Source organism: Salmo trutta, chromosome 32 (genome assembly GCF_901001165.1).
Source record: "Salmo trutta chromosome 32, fSalTru1.1, whole genome shotgun sequence".
Lineage (NCBI taxonomy): Eukaryota > Metazoa > Chordata > Actinopteri > Salmoniformes > Salmonidae > Salmo > Salmo trutta.
In genome coordinates, this window is record NC_042988.1 from 18083235 (window position 1) to 18106221 (window position 22987).

Sequence of the window (22987 nt, forward strand, 5' to 3'; positions counted from 1 at the left end):
AGGAGTTTCGCTATTCTGCTACTGTAAAATCTTAGCGTAGTGAATCGCTAGGAGAGATACAGGGGAATAACGGAGCCGAATTCACGAGCGTTCCTCGATAATGCTATTTTGAAATTATAGTGACTGAATAAAGTTTTTCTACATGAGATGGACTATTAGTACAGACAAAAGTTTGTATTTGCCTAGGCTTTGAAGAGTTTGCGAGCAGCTACCTAACTAGCTATGCTAACGTTAGCTAGCGAACTAGATATAACTGTAAACATGGTTTAAATTGGTTTCTCACTTGACGTTATATTGCAGTAATTTTAATTTAGTATGAATTATTATTTTATGAATGTGTGTCTGTCGTAGATAACGTATTTAGGATACATTTATGCTTGGATTCAAACAGCCGCAGTGTGTACACAAATCAAACATCTGCAGCAGAGGCAGGTAAGCCACCGCTCGCGCTGTGTTTTTGTGTTCGGAATGGATGGAAAGAAACTGTTCCAAACGAACGACGAATGTAGCTTTCGCTTGATGACACAGCTGTAATTTCAGCTCCTGTTTTCACTTTGTTGTACAATGACAATTTTCATAATGAAATCATCCATAAAGAGGTTTTGGTTGCCTTTTTTTCTATTATGGAAATGGACAGCTGCTATTGTTTTAATGTTTTTTTTAATGTAGTCTTTGCATGGAAATTGTTATTCATTTATTCTCACTACAACGCCATATATTTTCCTAAGTATGTTATGCCTTTAGTATATCAGGAGAGGAAAACTGCAAAAATGTATCTCGTTTCATTTTGGCATCAATATCAAAAAGCCGATGTTGGATGACTGATTGGATTTAGGTCAAAGTACAACAGATGTTATGAAATACACCTTCAGGTTCAGTCAGCAGGACTTGATGGAGTCTCCCCTGTCGTGTCTATATGAATTATCTGGTCATTGAACCAAACGAAATGCACCAGACATGGCTCTCAATTACAACTGAACAGCAGTATACCTTATCAATGTAACATGTTTGCTGTTTTTAGAAGCCATCAATATTGACCAATACTTTCATTCTTTACTACTGTCTCAACCCTTTCCCTTTTTCTTGAATAATTAAGCATTTGTGTCATGGAAAAATCACACTATAATCTAATAGGCATTCATTCTCTAGGCCTATAAAGAATAGGCCTACATATTGTTGATTTTCAACCTCAATAGTCATCAGTCAATAGTCTATGCTTATCACAAACCAATAGTTACTTGAGAAACCCAACTTGAAGGAAACGAGTGTGACACTCAAATGTAACTGCCCCCTCAAATATAATACATACAGCAGGCTTCGTCCAGCAGCGTGAGTCACCCATGGCCACGACCCGCCTATATTTAGCCATGCATATTAATTAAATCCCCTTTTAAATCAGTTTTATTCTGAATGATTAGGTTATTGCCATCATTGGACTCCAGACTGATGCATCTAGCGATCACATTACCTAGTGAGCATCACTAATGCCAGAATTGAGTACAAGGGTGTGGAGAATCTACTGTCCATCTTTCTAATGGTCACTTAGCCTACAGTTTCCCATTAGAAAACTGCTATCTGGCTACTTTGCAATACATCAGTATTACAGACCTAATGAGCAATAGGGGTCAGTCACCTTGCTGACTTTGAGAATTGAACATGTGCTGCTGATGGCTAAAAGACTCAAACCAATCTCATAAATGTTTAAAAAAAAAATCTGTCATTAAATAAATTCCTCTCATTAGCTATACAGTTGAAGTCGGAAGTTTACATACACTTAGGTTGGAGTCATTAAAACTCATTTTTCAACCCTCCACAAATTTCTTGTCAACAAACTAGTTTTGGCAAGTCGGTTAGGACATCTACTTTGCATGACACAAGTAATGTTTCCAACAATTGTTTACAGACAGATTATTTCACTTATAATTCACTGTATCACAATTCCAGTGGGTCAGAAGTTTACATACACTAAATTGACTGTGTCTTTAAACAGCTCGGAAAATTCCAGAAAATGTCATGGCTTTAGAATCTTCTGAGAGGCTAATTGACATCATTTGAGTCAATTGGAGGTGTACCCGTGAATGTATTTCAAGGCCTACCTACTCAGTGCCTCTTTGCCTGACATCATGGGAAAATCAAAAGAAATCAGCGAAGACCTCAGAATTTTTTTTGTAGACCTCCACAATTCTGGTTCATTCTTGGGAGCAATTTCCAAACACCTGAAGGTACCACGTTCATCTGTACAAACAATAGTACTCAAGTATAAACACCATGGGACCACGCAGCCGTCATACCGCTCAGGAAGGAGACGCGTTCTGTCTCTTAGAGATGAACATACTTTGGTGCGAAAACTGCAAATCAATCCCAGAACAACATCAAAGGACCTTGTGAAGATGTTGAAGGAAACGGGTCTCGTTTTACTGAAGCCACTGCTCCAAAACCGCCATAAAAAAGCCAGACTACGGTTTGCAACTGCATGTGGGGACAAAGATTGTACTTTTTGGAGAAATGTCCTCTGGTCTGATGAAACAAAAATAGAACCGTTTAGCCATAATGACCATCGTTATGTTTGGAGGAAAAAGGGGTAGACTTGCAAGCCGAAGAACAACATCCCAACCGTGAAGCACTGGGGTGGCAGCATCATGTTGTGGGGGTGCTTTGTTGCAGGAGGGACTGGTGCACTTCACAAAATAGATGGCATCATGAGGGAAGAAAATTATGTGGATATATTGAAGCAACATCTCAAGATATCAGTCAGGAGGTTAAAGCTTGGTCGCAAATGGGTCTTCCAAATGGACAATGACCCCAAGCATATTTCCAAAGTTGTGGCAAAATGGCTTAAGGACAATAAAGTCAAGGTATTGGAGTGGCCATCACTAAACCCTGACCTCAATCCCATAGAAAATTTGTGGGCAGAACTGAAAAAGTGTGTGCGAGCAAGGAGGCCTATAAACCTGACTCAGTTACACCAGCTCTGTCTGGAGGAATGGGCTAAAATTCACCCAACTTATTGTGGGAAGCTTGTGGAAGGCTACCTGAAACGTTTGACCCAAGTTAAACAATTTAAAGGCAATGCTACTAAATACTAATTGACTGTATGTAAACTTCTGACCCACTGGGAATATGATGAAATAAATAAATAAAAGCTGAAATAAATCATTCTCTCTACTATTATTCTAACATTTCACATTCTTAAAATAAGTGGTGATCCTAACTGACCCAAGACACGGAATCTTTACCAGGATTAAATGTCAGGAATTGTGAAAAACTGAGTTTAAATGCATTTGGCTAAGGTGTATGTAAACGTCTGACTTCAACTGTATGTCCCACTGGCACTGATATACCCAGTCTGTCCTTCAATGTGCTCCATAGAGATTTATTTGTGGCTCTCCTACGTTTGCCCCTGCTCTCAAACCAGGAGGAGAGGAGAAGGAGAATTTGGGTCAGTGGGCCCTCAGCCCATGTCACGCCAATTCGCTCTGTCTGACTGATTCACTCTGTCCCTGTGTTCTCTCTCAACTTCCATCCCCCTCTCCCTCACCCTCACTCAGCTCCTTTTGGTTCCCCTCTCTTCCCCTCACTCAGCTCCTTCTGGTTCCCCTCTCTTCCCCTCACTCAGCTCCTTCTGGTTCCCCTCTCTTCCCCTCACTCAGCTCCTTCTGGTTCCCCTCTCTCACCCTCACTTAGCTCCTTCTGGTTCCCCTCTCTTCCCCTCACTCAGCTCCTTCTGGTTCCCCTCTCTCACCCTCACTCAGCTCCTTCTGGTTCCCCTCTTTCTCCCTCACTCAGCTCCTTTTGGTTCCCCTCTCTTCCCCTCACTCAGCTCCTTCTGGTTCCCCTCTCTCCCCCTCACTCAGCTCCTTCTGGTTCCCCTCTCTCTCCCTCACTCAGCTCCTTCTGGTTCCCCTCTCTCACCCTCACTCAGCTCCTTCTGGTTCCCCTCTCTTCCCCTCACTCAGCTCCTTCTGGTTCCCCTCTCTCCCCCTCACTCAGCTCCTTCTGGTTCCCCTCTCTCTCCCTCACTCAGCTCCTTCTGGTTCCCCTCTCTCACCCTCACTCAGCTCCTTCTGGTTCCCATCTCTCTCCCTCACTCAGCTCCTTCTGGTTCCCCTCTCTTCCCCTCACTCAGCTCCTTCTGGTTCCCCTCTCTCCCCCTCACTCAGCTCCTTCTGGTTCCCCTCTCTCACCCTCACTCAGCTCCTTCTGGTTCCCCTCTCTCCCCCTCACTCAGCTCCTTCTGGTTCCCCTCTCTCTCCCTCACTCAACTCCTTCTGGTTCCCCTCTCTTCCACTCACTCAGCTCCTTCTGGTTCCCATCTCTCTCCCTCACTCAGCTCCTTCTGGTTCCCATCTCTCTCCCTCACTCAGCTCCTTCTGGTTCCCCTCTCTTCCCCTCACTCAGCTCCTTCTGGTTCCCCTCTCTTCCCCTCACTCAGCTCCTTCTGGTTCCCCTCTCTTCCCCTCACTCAGCTCCTTCTGGTTCCCCTCTCTTCTCCTCACTCAGCTCCTTCTGGTTCCCCTCTCTCCCCCTCACTCAGCTCCTTCTGGTTCCCCTCTCTCTCCCTCATTCAGCTCCTTCTGGTTCCCCTCTCTTCCCCTCACTCAGCTCCTTCTGGTTCCCCTCTCTTCCCCTCACTCAGCTCCTTCTGGTTCCCCTCTCTTCCCCTCACTCAGCTCCTTCTGGTTCCCCTCTCTTCCCCTCACTCAGCTCCTTCTGGTTCCCCTCTCTTCCCCTCACTCAGCTCCTTCTGGTTCCCCTCTCTTCCCCTCACTCAGCTCCTTCTGGTTCCCCTCTCTTCCCCTCACTCAGCTCCTTCTGGTTCCCCTCTCTTCCCCTCACTCAGCTCCTTCTGGTTCCCCTCTCTTCCCCTCACTCAGCTTCTTCTGGTTCCCCTCTCTTCCCCTCACTCAGCTCCTTCTGGTTCCCCTCTCTTCCCCTCACTCAGCTTCTTCTGGTTCCCCTCTCTTCCCCTCACTCAGCTCCTTCTGGTTCCCCTCTCTCTCCCTCACTCAGCTTCTTCTGGTTCCCCTCTCTCTCCCTCACTCAGCTTCTTCTGGTTCCCCTCTCTTCCCCTCACTCAGCTCCTTCTGGTTCCCCTCTCTCCCCCTCACTCAGCTTCTTCTGGTTCCCCTCTCTCTCCCTCACTCAGCTTCTTCTGGTTCCCCTCTCTTCCCCTCACTCAGCTTCTTCTGGTTCCCCTCTCTTCCCCTCACTCAGCTCCTTCTGGTTCCCCTCTCTTCCCCTCACTCAGCTTCTTCTGGTTCCCCTCTCTTCCCCTCACTCAGCTTCTTCTGGTTCCCCTCTTTCTCTCTCCTCTCCATATCTTATTCAGATTTTCTCTGTCCACTAGGATGTTAGTTTCAGCTTTAATTGTTCAATTGAATAAAGAAGTAGGTTTTTATTGGTATGCCCGAGACAACCATCCATGTGTGATGTGTTCGATAACCTTGAAAGAAACTAGGCTTTTGGTCCCTTGGGAGGCACACTGTTCCTTAATGGAGCTCCACCTTTTCTACATATTTAGCTACTTCTGTTAATGTGATTGTGAATATCCGGAAAACCCTCCAGATGATGGAGGAGCTGTGGAGACGTGGCATGCCCCTGTCAGATCGAATGGAAAATGACTCCCCAGCCGATATTGGCCCAGGGTCCCCGACCACAGCGGCCCCGTCGGGCTCCAACGCCTCCTGGGTGCCAGACACCCCCCTGGTGACCCCTGAGGAACCATACTTCCTCATGACCTCCACTGCCCAGACCGTGTCAGGGTTCTTTGTCTGGACAGCCCTGCTAATAACCTGCCACCAGGTAAGCGGCTAATGAATTTTTTCTCACACATACAAACACATACACACTCCTATGTTTTTCTGCATGCTGCATCTAACATATGCTTCAACTGTGTGTACTCAAATAATATGTTAGTGTGGTCTCACTACTGCATAAGATGGATGCCTAGTGCCTACAGTAGTTTTCTCAGTATGCACAAATCAAATTGCAGATAGAAACTGCAGAAGCATATCAAGGCATCCCTTCAGATTCCTCACGCCTGCCAAGTCCAGGTTGATTATGCACTCAGGAACACACCCAGCGTGGAACACCTCAGGCTGTTCAGCCATGATAAAGTAGTTGTGGCAGGTCTTCAATATGTATTCATGTTGCCTGCAGACCACTAACCTCCTGTAGGTTCAGAGCTACTGAAAAGCCCAGGTTAATGATTCCTCTCCATTGTGTGTTCCTGGGTTAAAGATGAGCCGTCGCTCTGACAACAGGTGTACCTAGCTCTGCAGTGACATCAGAGAGCGGGGGCTGTTGCCTAGCAACAAAGCTGGGTACGGTGCTCTCTGTGTGCGAGCGCCCTACTGTTTGTTATTTTACCAAAGGTGTGTGTGCCCAGGCCAGGAAAGGTGATAGGTGTAGCATTGTGTAAGTGGGAACCTGGGACAGGATGAAGTAGATAAAAGGTACTGATGACAGAGCCTGCTCATCCGAATGGAAAAACACAACACAGATCCACTCATCACACACACGCATGATGTCGACTGCTCTCCCCAAGATGTGGGCAGGACCACAAAGTCACAGTCACTGAGCCCTAGTGAAAACACATTGATTTCATGAGATACTTGTTTCAGCTAGCCCATTTTTAGCTAGCCCATTTTTAGCTAGCTCACGTTGACAGAGCTGTGGTCCCTCTCAGGGAGAAGGAAGCTGTTGAATATTCAAACACAATTACCCTCCTTTCACTCCATTGTCTATTTAACTGTCCCGTTTATAGTTTTTAAATTGTTCTCCTACAATGAAGTACATTATAATCTAGCGAGGTCCTTTAGGAGCTGAGATTAAATGATGCCCTCTTCACTCTGTCCTTCTCTTTCTTGTCTATGTATCGTTCCCTATCTCTCTCCCTTTGATAGATCTACATGCACCTGCGCTACTACAGCTCTCCCAATGAGCAGAGGCACATAGTTCGCATCCTCTTCATCGTTCCCATCTACGCCTTTGACTCGTGGCTCAGCCTCCTCTTCTTCACTAACGAAGAGTACTACGTCTACTTTGACACGGTCCGCGACTGCTACGAAGGTGAGAACCTTCCCACCCTGTCAATGGTGTATGCCTCTTGTTAAAATAGCATTTTTAAATGTATTGGCATGAATATAATTTTTTACATTTTATTTCATCTTTATTTAACCAGGTAGGCCAGTTGAGAACAAGTTCTCATTTACAACTGCTACCTGGCCAAGATAAAGCCAAGCAGTGCGACAAAAACAACACAGAGTTACACATGGGATAAACAAACGTACAGTCAATAACACAATAGAAAAATCTGTATACAGTGTGTGCAAATTAAGTAAGGAGGTATGGCAATAAATAGGTCAATAGTGGCGAAGTAACTACAATTTAGCAATTTACACTGGAGTGATATGTGCAGATGAGGATGTGCAAGTAAAAATACTGGTGTGCAAAAGAGCAGAAAATAAAAAACATATGTGGATGAGGTAGGTAGTTGGTTGGATGGGCTATTTAAAGATGGGCTGTGTACAGCTGCAGCGATCGGTAGCTGCTCTGACAGCTGACGCTTAAAGTTAGTGAGGGAGATATAAGTCTCCAACTTCAGCGTTTTTTGTTTTTTTTTGCAATTCGTTCCAGTCATTGGCAGCAGAGAACTGGAATGAAAGGCGGCCAAAGGAGGTGTTGGCTTTGGGGATGACCAGTGAAATATACCTGCTGGAGCGCTTGCTACGGATGGGAGTTGCTATGCTGACCATTTTTTGTTCGATTAAGTTTATATTTATATCAAAAAACCCAATTTTTACATTGGCACGTGACGTTCAGAAAATGTTTTCTCCCCATAACCACCGGTGAATAGGCACATTTAATTTACAAAAGAACTCATAAACGTTGAAAAAATGTAGAACAATTATTTAAAGAATTAGAGATAATCTACTCCTTTATGCAACCACCTTGTCAGATTTCAAAATAACGTTACAGAAAAAGCACATTGTTCAATATTCTGAGTACAGAACTTAGCCTTCAATGCTAAGCTATACAGTTAGCCTACAACCACGGCGTCGACAAATCTCTAACAATATGTTCGAAATATTTACTTACCTTTGCTGATCTTCGGCGGAATGCACTCGGATGGGCACCCACTTCCACAAGAAATGTTAATTTGTTCTGCAAAGTCCATCATTTATGTCCAAATACATCCGTTTTGTTGACCCATCCAGAACACTTTACAATGCCATGTGGCGTGGATGCAAATCCATAGACGAAATGTTCAAAGTTCCATTACCGTTTGTAGAAACACGTCAAACGATGTTTTCAATCAATCCTTTAGGGTATTTTTGAACGTAAAATTGCGATAATTTTACAACCGGGCAATAGCTATTCATCCCAGAAGAAAAATATAAAAAGCGATGACGTCACGTGCATCATAAGACACCTCTCCTCAGACTGGCCAATGATTGACTGAGCCAAAATGATCTGCCCGGTAACAGCTGACGGTTGAAACCAGTTCCTAAAGATTGTTGACAGCCAATGGAAGAGTTAGGAGGTGTAACGTAAATCCTATGTCACTGTAGTTTTTCAAGGGATTCAAAACAAAAGCTACATTTCTAATTACTCCCACATCCTGATTCAATTTTTCTCAGGTTTTTTGCCTGCCATATGAGTTCTGTTATACTCACAGACACCATTCAAACAGTTTTAGAAACTTCAGAGTGTTTTCTATTCAAATCTACTAATAATATGCATATTCTATTTTCTGGACCAGAGTAGTAACCTGTTTAAATTGGGTACGTTTTTCATCCGGCCGTGAAAATACTGCCCCCTAACCCCTAGAGGTTATATGAACTGTAAATCTTTGAAATTGTTGCATGTTGTGTTTATATTTTTGTTCCTTATACATTCAAATAGAGCTGTGATAGACATGGTTTGTGGTCTGTTGCTCATCCTGCTGGTCTATGGTTGATGTTGCAATGGAAAAATGTATTTGCGCTAAGCACAGGTGCATTCTATTGTTTGCAGTACACTGTTAAGGCTGAAACCTTTCTGCTGTGCTACTACATGTTCTGTGTTTTTTAAGCAATATCACACACGTACTTTCTACTCCATCGGAGATGCACAAGTACTCACAACACATTTTTGGTGGACATACGTTCGATGATTGTGTTTTTGCATGTGCACTTGTTTTGTGTCCCGTAGCAGGAGTTGGAAACAAAATCCTTTTACAACCGTTTTGTTCTGAATAGAACCATTCTTTTTTTTTTGTTCCGTTCCACTTTTTCGACCTGCAAAATAAAATTCTGAACAAGTTCGACCCCAAAAGATGACAGGTTTATATTGTTCCTTTTTGTTCCTTTTTAAACCCCTGAAATCGTATATTTTTTACATTTAACTCAACATTAAATTACTTCACCAATTATGCAGTATGGATAGAGCAACTTACTATGGAGCAGGCAAGCTATAGCTCAATGAGTTGTTTACATGCTTGATGGTAAGACAAGTGTAGGACGCGAGGTGCAACTGACATTTTGTGGGTGGGGAGAGACTTGGCTGGAAGCGCTGAGCATCTTGTGATGACATGAATTATCTGAATTAGGCCCACAGAATAACTGAGTCAGGTTTGTATGCCTCCTTGCTCGCACACGCTTTTTCAGTTCAGCCCACACATTTTCTATGGGATTGAAGTCAGGACTTTGTGATGGCCACTCCACTACCTTGACTTTGTTGTCCTTAAGCCATTTTGCCACAACTTTGGAAGTATGCTTGGGGTCATTGTCCATTTGGAAGACCCATTTGCAACCAAGCTTTAACTTCCTGACTGATGTCTTGAGATGTTGCTTCAATATATCCACATAATTTTCCGTCCTCATGATGCCATGTGTACCAGTCCCTCCTGCAGCAAAGCACCCCCACAACATGATGCTGCCACCTCCGTACTTCACAGTTGGGATGGTGTTCTTCGGCTTGCAAGCCTCCCCCTTTTTCCTCCAAACATAACGATGGTCATTATGGCCAAACAGTTCTAATTTTGTTTCATCAGACCAGAGGACATTTCTCTCAAAAGTACAATCTTTGTCCCCACGTGCAGTTGCAAACCGTTGTCTGGCTTTTTTATGGCGGTTTTGCTGTCGATATAGGACTCGTTTTACTGTGGATACAGATACTTTTGTACCTGTTTCCTCCAGCATCTTCACAAGGTCCTTTGCTGTTGTTCTGGGATTGATTTGCACTTTTCGCTCCAAAATACGTTCTTCTCTAGGAGAGAGAATGTGTCTCCTTCCTGAGCGGTATGACGGCTGCGTGGTCCCATGGTGTTTATACTTGCGTACTATTGTTTGTACAGATGAAAGTGGTACCTTCAGGCGTTTGGAAATTGCTCCCAAGGATGAACCAGATTTGTGGAGGTCTACAATTTTTTTTCTGAGGTTCAGGCTGATTTCTTTTGATTTTCCCATGATGTCACGCAAAGAGGCACTGAGTTTGAAGGTAGGCCTTAAAATACATCCACAGGTACACCTCCAATTGACTCAAATGGTGTCAATTAGCCGATCAGAAGCTTCTAAAGCCATGACATAATTTTCTGGAATTTTCCAAGCTGTTTAAAGGCACAGTCAACTTAGTGTATGTAAACTTCTGACCCACTAGAATTGTGATACAGTGAATTATAAGTGAAATAATCTGTCTGTAAACAATTGTTGGAAAAATTGTGTCATGCACAAAGTAGATGTCCTAACCGATTTGCCAAAACTATAATTTGTTAACAAGAAATTTGTGGGGTGGTTACAAAACGAGTTTTAATGACTCCAACCTAAGTGTATGTAAACTTCCGACTTCAACTGTATGCTTCGGAGGGGGAGGGGCAAGTAGCCTACACGCACACTGGCAAACATTTTCAGCTGGCAGGCAGTATGTGTGTGCCGACATGGCCTTACTCGTATTTGTATCCATAAATTTACAGTTGATAGTCGGATCGGATGATACTGGTGATCGTAAAAAACGTAGAAGTTTTAATAGACTTAGGTATTTTGCCAACATCTACTTATCTCCCTGTACGTTTATAGACCAAACAAGTTTCAGATTAGGAGCGGTGTGTCTGTGTGTCCTCAATTTGTAGCGGGCAGACAAGTTTGCTATCAATCAGAATGCACGTCAGCATTTTTTATTTTACTTTGGCTGTGATGGGAGAAAACTGAGGATGAATCAACATTGTAGTTACGCCACAATATTTAAAAAAATATATATTTTTATTTCACCAGGTAGGCCAGTTGAGAACAAGTTCTCATTTACAACTGCGACCTGGCCAAGATAAAGCAAAACAGTGCGACAAAAACAACACAGAGTTACACATAAACAAACGTACAGTCAATAACGCAATAGAAAAATCTATGTACAGTGTGTGCAAATGTAGAAGAGTAGGGAGGTAAGGCAATAAATAGGCCATAGAGGCAAAATAATTACAATTTAGCATTAACACTGGAGTGATAGATGTGCAGATGATGATGTGCAAGTAGAGATATCGGGGTGCAAAAGAGCAAGAAGATCAATAACAATATGGGGATGAGGTAGTTGGGTGTGCTATTTACAGATTGGTTGTGTACAGGTACAGTGATCGGTAAGCTGCTCTGACAGCTGATGCTTTAAGTTTTTTAAGCTTTTTCGTCAAATGTAACATTTCGTAGCAGGTTTGGATAATTAACGTAGCACGTTAGGGAAAAGGGGTTAGCTAAAATGCAAAAATATTCAACTTTTGATGTAAATTTGACAAAAACGGGATACCTTCTAGCCATATGACCCAGTTATGTTTGGCTGTTTTCGACTGTTGACCCGGTAGCGAATGTAGGAGGGGTCATTCGGGTTACCCGCTCACGAACATGGCGTGGAGGGGTTGCGTTTTAAGATGGACTAGAGCTGACATCATTAGTACAGCAACCAGAGGAAACAGATTCACCCTCAACACTCAACAGAGATGTAGCTTCAGGAAAGCAGCGAAGGAGACAAATACCAAGAAGGGAGTCATAGAGTAGACATGGCCCTCACACACAGAGCCCAGTGAAAGGCTCATCCACAAGAGGGGTGCATCTCCCCCCGTGTAGCCCTCAGTGGCATACACACACCCCAGGAGCTTTAGCAGACTGGTCAAGCCCCTGGTGTTCACAATAGGGTTTACAGCCTGTTCATTTGGCACAGCGGCCATCTGGCAGTATGAGTCACTAAAGTCCCGAGTCCAGAGCTACTTTGACGAGGAACGGGCCAACTGGCTGGAGAAACTACGGCCGCAGAAACAGGGGGATCTTCGCAAACGGATCAACCAGTGGTGGAACAGCTTGAGTGAGGGACAACGTACTGTTACAGGGATCATAGCTGCTAATGCCGTGGTGTTTTGCTGTTGGAGAGTGCCATCCCTCCAGCGCTCTATGATCAAATACTTCACATCCAACCCTGCCTCCAAAACCCTGTGTTTCCCCATGCTCCTGTCCACTTTCAGCCACTACTCCTTCTTCCACATGGCGGCCAACATGTATGTCCTCTGGAGCTTCTCCTCCAGCATCGTCTCCATGCTAGGCAGGGAGCAGTTCATGGCTGTCTACGTGTCTGCAGGTGTTATCTCTACGATGTTCAGCTATGTGTGTAAGACAGCCAGCGGGCGCTTAAGTCCCTCTCTTGGAGCGTCAGGAGCCAGTCTTGGCTGCCGTCTGTACCAAAATGCCAGAGGCTAAGCTGGCAATCATCTTCTTCCCGATGTATGCTTTCTCTGCAGGCAATGCATTGAAAGCCATAGTAGCTATGGACACAGCAGGCCTAGTTTTAGGATGGCGGTACTTCGACCACGCGGCCCATCTAGGTGGAGCTATTTTTGGCATCTGGTACATCATGTATGGCCATGAGCTGATATGGAAGAATCGCGAGCCTCTAGTAAAGGTGTGGCACGACCTTAGGACGAAGGGTCCTGGTGGGGGAGGAAACGGTGGCAGCGGCCCCCTGTAGAGCGCACTGGACTGGGTGAATGCATATGGATGGACTGGCCTTGTTAATTTAACAGATGACAATAGATTGTCAATAGTAGGTCTTCCCTGTGGCTCAGTTGGTAGAGCATGGTGTTTGCAACGCCAGCATAGTGTGTGTGCAACGCCAGGGTTGTGGGTTCGATTCCCACGGGGGGCCAGTACAAAATAAAAAAATATATATATTAAAAAAATAACAAATGAAATGTATGCATTCACTACTGTAAGTCGCTCTGGATAAGAGCGTCTGCTAAATGTCTAAAATGTAAAAATGTAAATGTAAAGTTAGAGAGGGAGATATAAGACTCCATTTCATCTTTTTCCCCTAACCTCGCCCCGCTTGTTAGATATTATGCACATTGATAGCTTGATACCAAACTCCCTTTCCATTTGATTTATCATAGTAGCAGGCTAACAGGAGGCAGCAGCAGTAGTCTGAATGATCAGACCAAAACAGAGAAGTGAAAGTGATCGGGTGAAATTATGAAGCGAGTGGACAGCGAAATACATCTTCACTCTATCCAATTAGAGTAGCAGGATCAATGTACAGCCCACCCTTTTCTTTACAGACAGGCAAGCTGGCCAGTTGAGTTATTTAGACCATGTAGCACCTCACTTGAGATAATTACAAAAAATACTCTGATCAAGTCGTATCCAGAAAATGTCCCATATCTGTTACTATACTTGTTTTGTCCGACTACTCGGCACACCTCTAGCAGGACGACACTGGAAGAAGTTTCTGATTGACAGAGGGAGGGCTTTGCATAGGCACTTTGTTTATTTTGTGGGACTTTTAAAAGAAAAATGCCCGTAACGTTTTTAACCGGTCACCATGCTTTAAAATAATGGTTCTGTTCCAGAGAAGAATAGATCACTTTCGTTCCCTGTTCTGATTTTGTTCCTTGAAAAATGACGTTCTTTTCCGGTTTTCAGTTCTGTTCTCTGAACCGGTTCCAACCCCTGGTCGTAGTAACGAGTGTGTGGGAATCTGTTCTGTCCCCAGTGACAGATGGCCTTTGCGGTCTCTCTGCCTTTACGAGAGTGGCCATCTTTGTTCTCTTGTTGTTTCCAAGGCCTGCTGGGATTGCTGGGGAGGGGAAGCGTGTTCCCTAGCAACAGTATGCAAACGACTGAAGCCGTGAGAAGAGTTTTAGAAACCACTCAATTATGAACAGATAAATTGTCTGGCTGTTCTGTACCAGCCGGCTGTATCTCACCAGAAGTAACATCAACAGAAATTGGCATTAGCATTTTGTTACAGTGGTTACATAATACAGACAGGTGTGCCCCTTGGTTACCGGTCTCTGCCATCAAATTATGCCTGACAAACTCTATTGTACGTACAATGTACAACCCTATGTCTGTTTGTGCTCAATGCATGAACGAGTGCTTTGCTCTGCACATTTTGTCTACCGTGTGTCAAAGAGAGTTGTGTGAGTCTATGATGCGTGAGAGAATGCTGTGTGTGTGTGTACTGTATGATGTGTGTGAGTGCTGGGAGCGCATGGATTGATGGCAGGGGAGCTGACAGCTCAGCCAGGCTGCACACAGTGGGCTCTCCCTGCCAGCACATGGCACACCACACAGGCAGCAGCTGTGGCCCCAGGGCTCCACACTGCTCAATATAGAGGGTCCCAGTGCTGTCATAAAGTTACACACTCTCTCTCTCACACACACAGCAAAGTACACACACTGATGTTGTATATTTATACATGCATGCTTGCAAACATTCGAATAGCAGGAGTCATTACCATAAGGATGGCACTGGGATTCCCATTATTGTCTACTCAGACCTCTATGCAGCGATATGTGTGCAAATACAATATACAAGGAAAACAAATGGAATAGGTCCTTTATGGCTGAGTTTCCAATGCCAGAAAAGAGACAGAACAGGAGAAAGAGCAGCAACGCTTCAGGATTGATTCATCCTGTAGTTGCTTCACCACCCTCAAATTAGCATGGACTGAACACCTGGGACAGCAGCTGAAACCACATTCCTCCCAGTCAATGACACCAACAACAGTGTTCGCAGCCAAAGGAGAGACAGAGAGAAGTCCTGCAGCCTCTTCTGCCCTGACAAACTGGAAGTGATTCACTCTGACTGGAGAGGATTTTCCCTCAACTCTCCGTCTGTCCCAAGGAGTCGGGACCCACCACTGTGCTCTGTTCATTTGAAACCTCTATGAACCATTCAAATCTCTTAGATAAATAATTTATGCTAATGAATGGATTCAAATAAACAGGTGCGTATTAGATTATACCAGTACTGTACATGTGTTGTTAAATAGGATGGTAACTGAATAGTTTTGGACTAAACATTCAGCTGGATGGATATCAATATATGGGAATCGCTGGAATACACGTTGTCACACACACACACACACACACACACACACACACACACACACACACACACACACAGTGGGGGAGGGTAGCTTTGTGTGCACACAGTGGGACAGAACGATGTTGATCCAAGCTAGAATGGAGGGCGGTTTAGCCAGAGGCCATTGGGGACAATGACTCAGTCTCTCATCTTGTTTTGCTTTCTGCACTGACACAGCACATCAGCATTCTGCTCATGGGAAATAGGGACCAAGGCCTTAATACTGTAGAGAGGAACATGGCCAATGCCTCAAGGGATGCCCAGAGTCCAAACAGACCAAATACACACAGACAGACTGATTGGGGGATTGATTTTGGATATGAAAGCTTTGCAGGGTTAGCCGAAAGACTGCTGTAGTTGCATAGCGGCAACTACCCCCATATTCTCTTAACTCTCTGACTCTGCTTACATGTGTTTGTGTGTGTTTCCTCTGCAGCGTTTGTGATCTACAACTTCCTCAGCCTGTGTTATGAGTACCTTGGAGGGGAGAGCGCCATCATGGCTGAGATCAGAGGAAAGCCCATTGAGTGAGTCTCTCTCTATTATCACTCTTTGTCCTCTCTTATAAAAATTAAAGAAGACAATTCATATACAATCCAAGAATGTAATTCAAACATCCCACAACCGCAGAATAGTAATGTGTATCAATACTTTATTGTATGGTTTGAACCTCTTTTCATGCCATTTGGATCTTGAGAACACATACTACCAAATGATTGTGTCTTGGCTGTCTACAGGTCCAGCTGTGTGTACGGAACCTGCTGTCTCTGGGGAAGGACTTACTCCATTGGGTTCCTCCGATTCTGCAAACAGGTATAGTGAAAGCCTTCTTCTCACACATTATTTGTGAGAAACCCTTACATATGAACACAGAGTTGTTACAGCATTACATATTTTCTCTCTCTCTCTCTCTCTCTCTCTCTCTCTCTCTCTCTCTCTCAGGCCACTCTACAGTTCTGTGTGGTGAAGCCTCTGATGGCCATGATCACGGTCATCCTGCAGGCCTTTGGGAAGTACAGAGACGGAGACTTCAAGTACGTAGGGCTATGGGACACTCACTCATTCTACTCTATATTATATCAGAGTATTTGCTTAACCTGTGTTGACCTCAAAGTGAATTGTTTCAAAAGCCACAGAGGATTCATGTTTGTCTATAATATCTTTACTAGTCTGTACTTTTCTGTATGAACAGTTTAAATGTTATTTGTTTGTTCTCACAGATGATTTTTACATTTACACTCTTCTGGCTATAAATCTGTTTTCACCAAAATGTTGTGGTTGTAGTTGTCAAGCATCTCAGAGTAGGAATTATATTACTTAATCTCTAAAATAGGGATGTCTTAGCACAGACTTATGTGTTGACACTGTTCTGATAGCTGGCTGTGCCTCTCTCTCTCTCTCTCCAGTGTGGCCAGTGGGTACCTGTATGTGACCATCATCTATAACTTCTCTGTCAGCCTGTCTCTCTACGCCCTCTTCCTCTTCTACTTCGCCACCCGCAACCTGCTGGTCCCCTACAGCCCCATGCTCAAGTTCCTCATGGTCAAGTCTGTCATCTTCCTCTCTTTCTGGCAGGGTAAGGAAACCTCTCGATCGACACACACACGCGCAATGTATCATAGATAATACTGCATCCAAGTGTGCTGACCCTCTCTCCCAGATAATACACACATTGTGATTTGATAGGACTCTGATCCTCCATCCTCGATTTCTCTCTCCCTCTCTCTCTGGGGGATAAGGTATGCTGCTGGCCATCCTGGAGAAGTGTGGAGCCATCCCTAAAATCAACTCTCCCGAAGTGTCAGTTGGGGAGGGCACGGTCGCCGCCGGCTACCAGAACTTTATCATCTGCATTGAGATGTTCTTTGCCGCTGTGGCCCTGCGCCACGCCTTCACCTACAAGGTCTACATGGACAAGAGGCTGGACTCCTACGGTAAGGATACAGAGGGAGGGACTATCCATGCAGATTAGAGATAACTGTTTAAGTAAAAAGAAGTCATCACTAGCATATTAGTGTGTATTCCTGACACAAGCAGTTGCTTATGTTTCTGGAACTGTGTTCAGTGAGGATTCAGGACACTGGTTCTCCATGGTTGCTCTTCAAGTCTATTTCAGTGACTTTGTTCCACTGACCTGCTCTCTCTGTCTCTAAATATTTCTTCCTCTCTTTTATTCTCCCTCTCTCTCCTCTCCACTCCCTCGGTGTTTTACTCTATTTTTCTGTTGTGGAATCCTTTTTTCCCCTCATTTATCTTCCATCTCTTCCTTATTCTGCTGTTCTGTTCTCTCGACCATCTTTTTTATTGTTCAATATTCATCCGTGTATATTTTCTTATGTCCCTCCTCTCTCTCTTTATCTGTCTCTCTCTGTGCTGCACTATAAGGGTCCTTTCCTATTTATGGACAGTACGGTAGGTCTACCACTAGCTCAGCTGTGTTTGGCTTCTCACTGCCACAGTACTTTCTGGTTGACTCCATTTCTGTCATGTGCTCATATTTTGTTATTCTATTATTTTTAACTGTTTCTGAGATATAGAGTTTAATTTTGTACAAACAATTTATTTTGAGCATCCTAAGTGCTGTCATACATTTGTATTGCCATTATTGTACAGTATGTGCTGCTTTTATCAATGTATTATTTTGTGGTGTTTATGAGTTCTCCCCTTGCAATGCACTAGGAGCTCCACTGCCTGTTTGTCTGTTTGGTTCAGTAGTATTATGTGATCCTCCATTTTGTTTACTCATGGCATTCAGGTTGCTCACTGTAGGGTTCCACTCTTCCTTCCATTATCCCTTATTTCCATCCTCTCCCGGCAGGTCGCTGCGCCCCAATGAAGAGCATCTCCAGCAGTCTGAAGGAGACCATGAACCCCGGAGACATGGTGCAGGACGCCATCCACAACTTCTCCCCGGCCTACCAGCAGTACACACAGCAGTCCACCCTTGAGCAGCGCGGAGGGGCGCCGGTGTCCCGCAGCCACAGCAACCTCAGCACCCGCGACCATGAGAAGACCCTGCTGCTCAGCTCCGAAGATGAGTTCTGAGCCCCCCTACACACCGACCGGTGGTACTACTGGGGGGTGGAGACGGGAGGGGCTTTATGGACTCTACTATAGTGCCATACCAAATCGACAGGCTTGAGTCCTTTGGCTGATCCACTTCATTGCGTACATGAACATAGTACTCATATTCCTCAGTCTATATTGACAATACAAGCAACCTACTACAGAGGTCCATTGCCACATACCACTGCCAATATGGATCAATACAGATACACACGTGCATAGACCATTCCCAGGTGTCTTCAGGCTGTGTGTTAACACTACAAAGGCCTACCACACAGAGAAACACCCACTGCTGTATAATTGAAATATTGTCAATTATACAGCATCCCCCCTCACCCTCCTGCCAGCTCTGCCTCTTGCTGAAATGTTGCCAAATAGAGGGAGATCCCGCTTGGTCAGCAGGACCCTCTCTAACTTAAGATTTAGATTTCAGAGTGACTTGGATAAGACACCCTGAAATCACTGTATATTTTGATGTTTATTGACCTGATGGTATTCTTCTCATTTTAAACTAATCTATTATGAAGGGAGGTTATTATTATATGATGTGTGTTAGTGTGTGTTGGCATGAACAGGAAGGTACAGTGAGGATAATATAATTGGGGGGTTTTGGGGGTCATTTGGGGTGTCTCCCGGAATGTTATGGTTGTTGTTGACGACGTATTGAGGGAACAGCTGTTGACAGAGTTTTGGTGTGGGCGTCTAACATCACTCACGCGGATTACAGATGAAAGAGGAACGGGCTTCTTAGCAGAGCTGGACCCGGCCACAGCAGACAGGATTATAATCCCGTAATTGGGGCATTATGTGCGGTACAGATCAGGCATGTTTTTACCATCACGTTGGTCTAACGGTCATATCGCGCCGAACTGCGCATGTGCAGACCGTCTAATCAAATGATGTCTTTTGATGTTTTTTGGACGAAAATGAAAACGTCACTTTGACGAGGTTGGAGTAATAACATGTTCAACTACTTAAGACAGTGACTCGAATCTAGGTTGTGTCTTTAGATTGAGAAAATAAACAACTAAGTTCACTGTTCTCATCTCAAACCTCAGCCTGGTCTGTTTCACAAGCGTTCCTGGAAGACTTCAATGTTGCACCTCTGGGTTTAGAAACTCGGTGAAGTTGTCAAAGGGTATGGGGACCAAGCAATTCTTCCCCCTGGTGGCAAGAGGCAGAGAGATTTCCAGCCCAGCCTCTGGGAGGAGCCTGTTGAGCAGAAATAGTTTATTTGAATACATAGGCAAGGCTTGGCTATCTTCAGCACTAATATACGTCAGTTATGCCTGAATATACCTGTTTTCTTCATCATGGCTGTTTTCTTGTCTTGTTAGGGTTGCTATGTTGCTGCTTAGTGTCACTTGCCTCCTCATAGATTTTTCCTTTGGGAGGTCTTTTTGCTGAAGACAACACACAAACAGATAATTTTGAAACGTTTTACTCATAAAAAAAAACCCTCTCACTGAACTGTCAATTCCAAAGCTGCAGTTTTACAAAAAATGTAAATAGTAACACTACCCATATTTGAATACCTGAGGGAAGTGTTTTTCTACAGCAGGGGTTCTTAAACGTTTTCATTTCGAATCCCAAATTATACATTTTACCGTCCTCCCGTGACTCAAATCTTCCTCTAACGACCCAAATTAAGAAGAAATAGTGTGTTATTATGGATGTATTCTCATAACTCGCGACCCACCTCTCACATTCCCAGGGCCCACTTTGGGTTAAAAAACCCTGGTTTACAGGGTCCAATAAATACAGTACCAGTCAAAAGTTTGGACACACCTACTCATTCCAGGGTTTTTCTTTATTTTGACTATTTTCTACATTGTAGAATAATAGTGAAGACATCAAAACTATGAAATAACACATATGGAATCATGTAGTAACCAAAAAAAGTTACATTATATTTAGATTTGTTTATATTTTATATTTCTCAAAGTAGCCACCCTTTGCCTTGATGACAGTTTTGCATACGCTTGGCATTCTCTCAACCAGCTTCACCTGGAATGCTTGAAGGATTTCCCACATATGCTGAGCATTTATTGGTTGCTTTTCCTTCACTTTGCAGTCCAACTCATCCCAAAACATCTCAATTGGGTTGAGGTCGGGGGATTGTGGAGGCCAGGGCATCTGATGCAGCACTCCATCACTCTCCTTCTTGGTCAATTAGCCCTTACGTAGCCTGGAGGTGTATTGGGTCATTGTCCTGTTGAAAAACAAATGATAGTCCCACTAAGCACAAACCAGGTGGGATGGCGTATCGCTGCAGAATGCTGTGGTAGCCATGCTGGTTAAGTGTGCCTTGAATTCTAAATAAATCACTGACAGTGTCACCAGCAAAGCGCCTCCACATCACCTTCTCAATGCTTCACGGTTGGAACCACACATGCAGAGATCAATCCATTCACCTGCTCTGCGTCTCACAAAGACACACAAAAATCTCAAATTTGGAGTCATCAGATAAAAGGACAGATTTCCACCCGTCAAATGTCCATTGCTCATGTTTCTTGGCCCAAGCAAGTCTCTTCTTATTATTGGTGTCCTTTAGTAGTGGTTTCTTTGCAGCAAATCGACCATGAAGGCCTGATTCACGCAGTCTCCTCTGAACAGTTGATGTTGATGTGTCTGTTACATTTATTTGGGCTGCAATTTCTGAGGCTGGTAACTCTAATGAACTTATCCTCTGCAGCAGAGGTAACTCTTGGTTTTCCTTTCCTGTGGCGGTCCTCATGAGAGCCAGTTTCATCATAGTGCTTGATGGTTTTTAAAACTGCACTTGAAGAAACTTCAGATTGGCTGACCTTCATGTTTTAAAGTAATGATGGACTGTCATTTCTCTTTGCTTATTCGAGCTGTTCTTGCCATAATATGGACTTGGTATTTTACCAAATATCTTCTGTATACCACCCCTACCTTGTCACAACACAACTGATTGGCTCAAATGCATTAAAGAAGGAAAGAAATTCCACAAATTAACTTAAAGGCACACCTGTTAATTGAAATGCATTCCAGGTGACTACCTCATGAAGCTGGTTGAGAGAATGCCAAGAGTGTGCAAAGCTGTCAAGGCAAAGGGTGGCTATATTTTGATTTGTTTAACACTTTTTTGGTTACTACATGATTCCATATGTGTTATTTCATAGTTTGTCTTCGCTATTATTATACAATGTAGAAAATAGTAAAAATAATGAAAAACCCTGGAATGAGTAGGTGTGTCCAAACTTTGACTGGTACTGTATATTTCATACGTTTGAATGTTAAGTATAGGCTACATACACTTAAGTGATTGTTTTAATGATGTGCCCTATGCTGTGTCTTTTGATTAAAATGAATATATTATTCCTGAAAAGACAGGATATTGTATATAAAGTTGAACTAGATAATGGAATATGCTTATTGGTGGGTTTAATAATGATAAAGCACAGAATACTTACTTCTGTATCGTCTTTGCTCCATAATCCTTATATTATTTTGTTTCATACTTTTGTGTTCATTTGTATATTGGTATTATTCTGCTTTCTAGATTCTGGTGCAATTTTTTTGTCTTTGTGGTGTTTAAACAACCACAAAATAAAAAGACAGACAAAATTGAATATTTTCATTTGGTCCTTGTGTTGAGTGACTACAGAGTGAGAGGAGAGTCAGTGGGATTGATTGATATTGCGTTTGTTCACTTTTAGGTTGGCTGCATAAAAAGCTTAAAGTACTACTTTTAGGAGCTGGTCACTTCCCTATACAGAGAAGCTACAGTCTTCTGGTTCAGAGATGTATGATCCTACCAGACAATATAGTTGTTCTGTTTAGACGCCAAGTTTCGTCACGTGCACAAGTACAGTGAAATGCCTTTCTTGCAAACTCGAAAGCCAACAATGCAGTAATCAATATCAATGTAGTACTAAAAATAACAGGGTAGAATAAAAACACGAAAAATATAAATAAGAACACGAGAAAGTAAGAAACTATATAGAGGGTCAGTGCCAATACCATATTTACAATGTACAGGGATACTGTAGTGATAGAGGTAGATATTGTATGCACAGGGATACCGTGACTAGTCATCAGTATGTATGATAAACAGAGTAGCAGCAGCATAAATGAAGATTGTATGTAAGTGTGTGTAGAGTCAGTATAAAAGTGTGTGCATGTTCTATGTGTTGGCGTGTGAGTGTGCATAGAGACAGTGCAAAATGTTTAATAAATACCATGGTCAATTCAGATCTGTGTCTGACCAGCCATTTTGTTAGCTATTTAGCAGTCTTATGGCTTGGGGATAGAAGCTGTTCATCACTGCTTGCCATATCAAGCAGTGATGCAGCCAGTCAATATGCTCTCACTGGAGCAGCTGTAGAAAGGTTTGAGGATTTGAGGGCCCATGCTAAACCTTTTCAACCTCTTGAGGGGGAAGAGGCGCTGTCGATCCTCCTTCACGACTGTGCACGTGTGTGTGGACCATTTTAGGTAGAGCGCAGAAACAGCCAGACATCTGAGCTCACTGATACAGTCCTGAGACCAAGTGAAGGCACTTTGAGAACTC

At 43.6% G+C, this 22987-nt stretch overlaps 1 protein-coding gene and 1 pseudogene across 2 annotated transcripts; both read left to right on the forward strand.

Moving 5' to 3' along the window:
* Positions 1 to 5: 5 nt before the first annotated feature.
* On the forward strand, positions 6 to 19904 carry LOC115171305 (transmembrane protein 184B). 2 transcript variants are annotated; one of them, XM_029728003.1, is made up of 10 exons: positions 6 to 432; positions 5522 to 5802; positions 6906 to 7071; positions 15818 to 15908; positions 16119 to 16194; positions 16324 to 16415; positions 16788 to 16957; positions 17121 to 17315; positions 17767 to 17793; positions 18200 to 19904. In XM_029728003.1, exons 2-10 carry the CDS (start codon positions 5566 to 5568, stop codon positions 18424 to 18426), a joined length of 1281 nt encoding a protein of 426 aa, XP_029583863.1. In that variant the 5' UTR covers positions 6 to 432; positions 5522 to 5565; the 3' UTR covers positions 18427 to 19904. The 2 variants fall into 2 exon arrangements, with proteins under 2 accessions (XP_029583863.1, XP_029583862.1); XM_029728002.1 differs by lacking the exon at positions 17767 to 17793 and having other exon boundaries at positions 6 to 170; positions 392 to 432; positions 5566 to 5802.
* On the forward strand, positions 11564 to 13123 carry LOC115171306 (presenilins-associated rhomboid-like protein, mitochondrial pseudogene; annotated as a pseudogene).
* Positions 19905 to 22987: the final 3083 nt, after the last annotated feature.